Below are 5,513 nucleotides of genomic sequence, written 5' to 3'. Positions count from 1 at the left end.
TATATATATATATATATATATATATATATATATATATATACTGATTCTGATATCGAAAACTTTGGCCAAGGAATATTTTTCTGACATCCTTGGGTAAACCTGTCAAACATGCTCAGATCTCAGATTCTCTGCCTTAAAGGGGATTTAATGAAAGCAGAGCAGGTGATGTTGTAAAGTGCTCTGCACCCCCGTATGGTACTTCAGAATTAATTATGGCGCAACAATGCTGCTAGTGCAGCTGCCAAAAATGGTGCTGGTTACAGAAAAAACTCAGGACTTGCAGCACGGTTCCTTTATACCTCTGTAACCACACAGGACACAGGGTTGATGGAAATTGTTGATTTGTAAACAGCTGCTGCTTGCCATGAGAAACAGGCTTCGGTTGCTTCTAAGGGAGCATCTAAGAGCAAAGAACCAGGGTTGTAGAGGTCACATGATGTGAGACTTGTGGCCTCCTCTACACTCCTATTGCTATTCTGTGAAGCTGTTGTAGATTATTACTTGTTTGTTTTGACAGTTTAACTAGGTGGGTTGAAACTGCCCCCACCAAAACTGAGTCTTCACCAGCTCACAAAAAGCAGGTGACAGAACCATCACTGCTAAGATAACATATTTCCGAGACCTTAGATTGAGACCACACTAATAACCAGCTAATTTTCTAAAAAAGTTAGTTTTTATCCCTTGTGGTGATTTTAGTAGTTGCCATATAAATGTGTATGTTAAACATAAAAAAACAACATAAATTTCATCTTAAACATAGTATTCCTATAAATTGAGTAAAAGTGGTAAAATAATGGTAATTGTTCATACAGTACATGTAAATTATTTGGAAAATATAAGTAATTTTGAAAGATATGGAAAGTCCCCCGGGATATTTGCTCACCTGCACTTGAAGAGGGAGGATGAGTTCTGCTGGTACAGGGAGTCACAGCTGCTGCTTACTCTGACGCCTCTGTGATAACTAGGAAAGGGACAGAGACAGGATTTTATACAAGAATAAATATTGCCCCTACTTTTCCCTACTGAATATTTCCCTTCACTGATTTTAGTATAATGCTAGTTTATAGCCAATGTTGCTAACTTTTTTCACACTACAGATTAAGCCAGTCGTTTAAATTTCCACACACCATCATCTACTCAGATCTACTTACTTTAATCCCCCCCCCCCCCAAAAAAAAAAACTGAATCAGGTTCAGTGTTAGGGCTCCTCTGTGGCTGACTGATGGTTTAGTTTTGTTACAAAGTGATATTACAGAATATTAACCATTGTTGTTCTCCAACATGTTTCAGTGATACAGTAAATACTGATTCCAGGTATTAACAACAATGAGAACAATATATAACCACATATTTGCTTCAAACAAGGGAACATAGAGGTAGGATATAAATGTTTAATTTCAGCAAGGCTATTAAAGGATTTTGCAATAAGTTTAAAGAAAATAGGACACAAGTAAGATCTTAAATCTCATTGAAGTGTTATATATATTTTTATATAATATTTTTCTGCTCAAGTTGTTTTTTGTCATTTATTCACTAAAAATTAACAACATGGACATAATTAAATAACAAATAAAATAAACAATTTAAATAAAAGGCTCAATGCAGTGAAGATACCTACCATTCAGAATGCTGTGCATCAGTCAGTAACGATGAGTTCTGTTAAAGCTTGCTGAACATCCTTACTTTTATAGGCACAATTGGACCCACCCAGTTCATAACATGTGATTTTAATCACACCTCACTCTTTGGTACACTGCCAACATTCCAACAGTTTGTCAGCTGCTGCATCAGAGTTAACAGAACTTTAGACTTGTTTTATGCAAATGTCACAGACTTCTACATCTCTGAAGTAAGACCTCCTCTTGGGATTCAAACACTACCTGACAAACAGACCACAGTTTGTTAGACTGAAGGCTCAGCTGTCTGATCCAGCAGCACAGTAGCACCACAGGGGACGTTACTCTCTCCATTCCTTTTTCCTCTGTTCACCTCTGACTTCCAGGACCAGACAGAGTCCTGTCCTCTGCAGAAATCCTGAGATGACTCTGCAGTCATTGGGAGCATCAAAGATGGAGCAGAAGCTGAGCACAGAGAGCTGGTGAAGCGCTTTGTGGCATGGTGTGGAAGCAATTTATCTTATTGTAAATGATCTTATTATAGCTGGAATAATTATTACATACAGCTCTCCAGTGATATCAAAGGGTCCCCCCAAAAAAACAAACAACACAGCTATAAAACTGAAAATGTTGGGAGCTGGAGAAAATCCCATCTTTCTCCAGCAGAGTCCGCCGTGGATCCTCTGAGGGAGCCTCCTGCACAGGTGCAGCTCATCAAGACCATCAGAGGATCCACTACATAAGCTGTCTTCAGACCTTACCTCAACGCCGCAGTGTTGTTCCAGTTGGTCAGCGCTAAAGCCTTGCTCCTAGTGAATCTCCATGACCTTGAATCCAGATAGGATTCTAACTTCTCTCTCTGTGTTCCCAGGAAACCCGAGTCTCTTCTGTGAAAGCTCTTGGAGAGCTAACCTGCCGAGCCGACCCTCTGAGCCAAACCCTGAAGACTTTCTGAGAAATCCCAAGCAGCTCAGGACTAGAGCTGGAAGAACCAAACTAAGGTCTGTCCAAGCTAGACGTGAGACGCTGAAGCAGCTACGGACTCTGCTGATAAACTCTTCTCCAGAACCAACAGAAACTCCCCCAAGGAGAATTACTCAAGAACCCTCAAGGTACTATCTGAGCTCACTTGTAAACCAAACCCTGCCAGCAGTTCATAACAGCTCTGTCTCTCACGCAGACTCCAGTGAAACCAGGACCCAGGCCCGAACCAGATCCCAGTTCATATTGTGTTGTGCTTAATAAACTGTTGAACTTTTATCCTCGTGTCCGCCTTGTGGTGTTCTGCATAACTGGGTCTCCATTTGAGAACCCATCATGACAGAAAATTGGGAGCAAAAGTGTAAATGATATATATACACGCTATAAAATGTTTTTAGATCTGAAGTTAACATCAAACTTACTCTGACTAACAGGCCTTGATCTTTTAAACTGTAGTTTTTATCTCCAGTTTTGTAATTCAGGGCTGTCAGACTTTCCATGAGGTCCAGTTTCCTGCAGCTATTATATTTGTCTTTATTTCAACACCAGAATCAAATAATCTGATCATTAATTGAACTATGAGAACTTCTGGCATCATTCAGAAATGTAAAAGCTGCGGGGAAGCAGACCTGAAGGACGGAGTCTCTGGATCCAGGTTCCTTCCTGTTGGTGGCAGCTGCAAGAGAGCAAGAAATTGATGGAGATGAGAGCTGGGCTTTCTCTGGAAAACAATTAGTGAATTTCAGTCAGAATTTATACAAATTGGAGAAGACTATACAGAATCAAATGAAGCATTCAAATATGCAAATTAACTAATCTCTATCATTTTCTTTCTTTGCCAAGATTATCTGTGCATGATGAATATTATTATATGTCTGCTTAGACTTACAATGTTTGCTGTGTATAGTGATTAATGAAGCTGAAAAGGGCTATAACCTAGCATCACATCATCAATTATCTGTGCTAATTCGCACAAGGGACATGTTTTAAAAAAGAAAGTTGTATAAACGATGTGTGGATTAAATGCATAATCGGGATTATATACAATATTTATATCTTGTTTTCAAATTCAGGGCAGTATATCTCACAGCTTTGCATTTGTTTGATTTATTTGGCTGGTGTTAATGGAGGCATCTGCACAGCTCCCCCCACTAAATTATCATGGAGCTTCTCCAGTTTAATTTTCAATTCAATTCAGTTTATTTATATAGCGCCAAATTCGAAATACATGTCATCTCAAGGCACTTTACAGTTCTACCAGATCATACAATCAAATTGATACAAAGTTTACTATCTAAGCAAAACCAGTTGATTGCATTGACTCATTGACTCAAATACAATCCCTCACACTAAGCATGCTTGTAGCGACAGTGGAGAGGAAAAACTCCCTTTTAACAGGAAGAAACGCTCAGTGTGAGCGGCCATCTGCCGAGGCCGAAAAAGAAAAAAGTGGTTGGTTTTCTCATACAAATCAAAACATGTTAAAANATAAATATCTTATGATAATGATATGTTATGAATTGAACTGAGCATTTTGAATTTTCATGCTATGGAAAAATCTTGTATAAATTCATTCGCCAGGTAAATTAAATTAAAATAAAATAGAGAATGTTTTCTAAGAGAACAAAACTATTTTGGTTCTTTGGTTTGATTGTATATTCTTTAATGTTTAACTAGTAACAAATAGAAGAGAAAACTGAGCTAGCAGCTCTTTGAGTCTGTATTGTGATAGAACTAAAAGCTTTCAAATAAATAAAAAACAAATACCAGTGGTTTGTTGAATCACGTGTGTGAAACAAACCATTAGACATGAGTAAACTATGCAGCTTAAAGATGGGTAGAAAGCACCCCTAAAACACAGGGAATGGATTAGACTGAAGTCATAGCATAATAACCATATAAAAAATTTGACTCTTTGTCTCAGATTTAGTGGGTGTAATAAGAACCTTATAGTAAAGAAAAAATGGTAATAAGGGACAAGAATCCTAAGTTGTTAAAGTCTTTTCATTTCAGAGAAAAGTTTTGCTGCAAAAACTTGACTTATTTATAGCAAAAATAAAATGATCTGATTACCTGGGGAGATTTTCTGAGTGATGTTACAAAAGTCCTTCAGCTGGTTGTTGAGGATGATCCCAGTATTTTGAGAGTAGACCCTGGAGCCAAAACTGTTAAAACAGCAGGGAGCTCTTTTCAGCATGATATATTTCTAATTAGAGTTGGTGTATAAATAAAAGAGCCATCACCAAGAAAGTAAATTATTAGCTTAAAGATTAGTTTTGGATTTTTGAATGTAGGTTCTGTAGAGTTATAAGAAGGATGTTATTTCAGCATCAGCTTGTCGAAAAAGTAAGTGGGCAAGAAGCCAGTTAGAGATACACTATTAGTTTGCCTCCTCTCATTGGATTGATCTGATGATCATGGTTCCTTCCAAATATATTTATAACTAGATAGAAGTTCTTGAAAGTACAGGATCATACTGACATCTTTGCTCCCCTAAATTGACAAAAGATCCATGTTAATAGAAGTTTCACCAGGAAGAGTTGAAGTACATCTGACTGATTTATTCAGTAAACAGACTCAACCAATCTCACTCTTCATAGGAATGACTGGCAAAAAATGTCAGATGTAAAAGGCTGATATAAAACTGTAGACTTATCATCTAAAATAGTGCTGTATCCCACTAATATGAACATTTTCCATTTGATTATTTCACAGTTTGAGTCTAAATATAGGGGCGGATTTACCATTAGGCAAAATTGGGCAGCTGCCTAGGGCCTCAAGTTCGTGGGGGCCCCATAAACCTCCTTTCAAATGTATGGTTAATACAGGTATTACTCATTTGTGCACAATTATGTGTTTGATACAAATCCTTTCTCTAAAATGCCATGAGAATGCTTGTTAAAGTGAGCCCCCCAC

The 5,513-nt window shown here is 37.8% G+C and overlaps 1 protein-coding gene and 1 long non-coding RNA gene across 2 annotated transcripts in view; one reads left to right on the top strand and one right to left on the bottom strand.

Annotated features, from left to right (window-relative positions):
* Positions 1 to 2,348: 2,348 nt before the first annotated feature.
* On the top strand, positions 2,349 to 2,915 carry LOC107097810. Its single transcript, XR_001481860.1, has 3 exons — positions 2,349 to 2,404; positions 2,488 to 2,728; positions 2,797 to 2,915. It is a non-coding gene; the product is annotated as an uncharacterized LOC107097810 (long non-coding RNA).
* Positions 2,916 to 4,424: 1,509 nt separating this feature from the next.
* Positions 4,425 to 5,513, bottom strand: part of LOC107097804 (gamma-glutamyltransferase 5-like) — a 14,155-nt gene continuing 13,066 nt past the window's right edge. Inside the window, exons 7-8 of the mRNA XM_015395100.1 lie at positions 4,671 to 4,762; positions 4,425 to 4,447 (exon numbers count right to left, since the gene is read on the bottom strand). Of these exons, the coding sequence (XP_015250586.1) occupies positions 4,425 to 4,447; positions 4,671 to 4,762 (115 nt within the window). The remainder of the gene's footprint in view (positions 4,448 to 4,670; positions 4,763 to 5,513) is intronic.

This window comes from Cyprinodon variegatus, unplaced genomic scaffold (assembly GCF_000732505.1).
Source record: "Cyprinodon variegatus isolate N-32 unplaced genomic scaffold, C_variegatus-1.0 Scaffold725, whole genome shotgun sequence".
In the NCBI taxonomy this organism is placed as follows: domain Eukaryota; kingdom Metazoa; phylum Chordata; class Actinopteri; order Cyprinodontiformes; family Cyprinodontidae; genus Cyprinodon; species Cyprinodon variegatus.
This window is presented reverse-complemented; position numbering and strand designations above follow the sequence as displayed.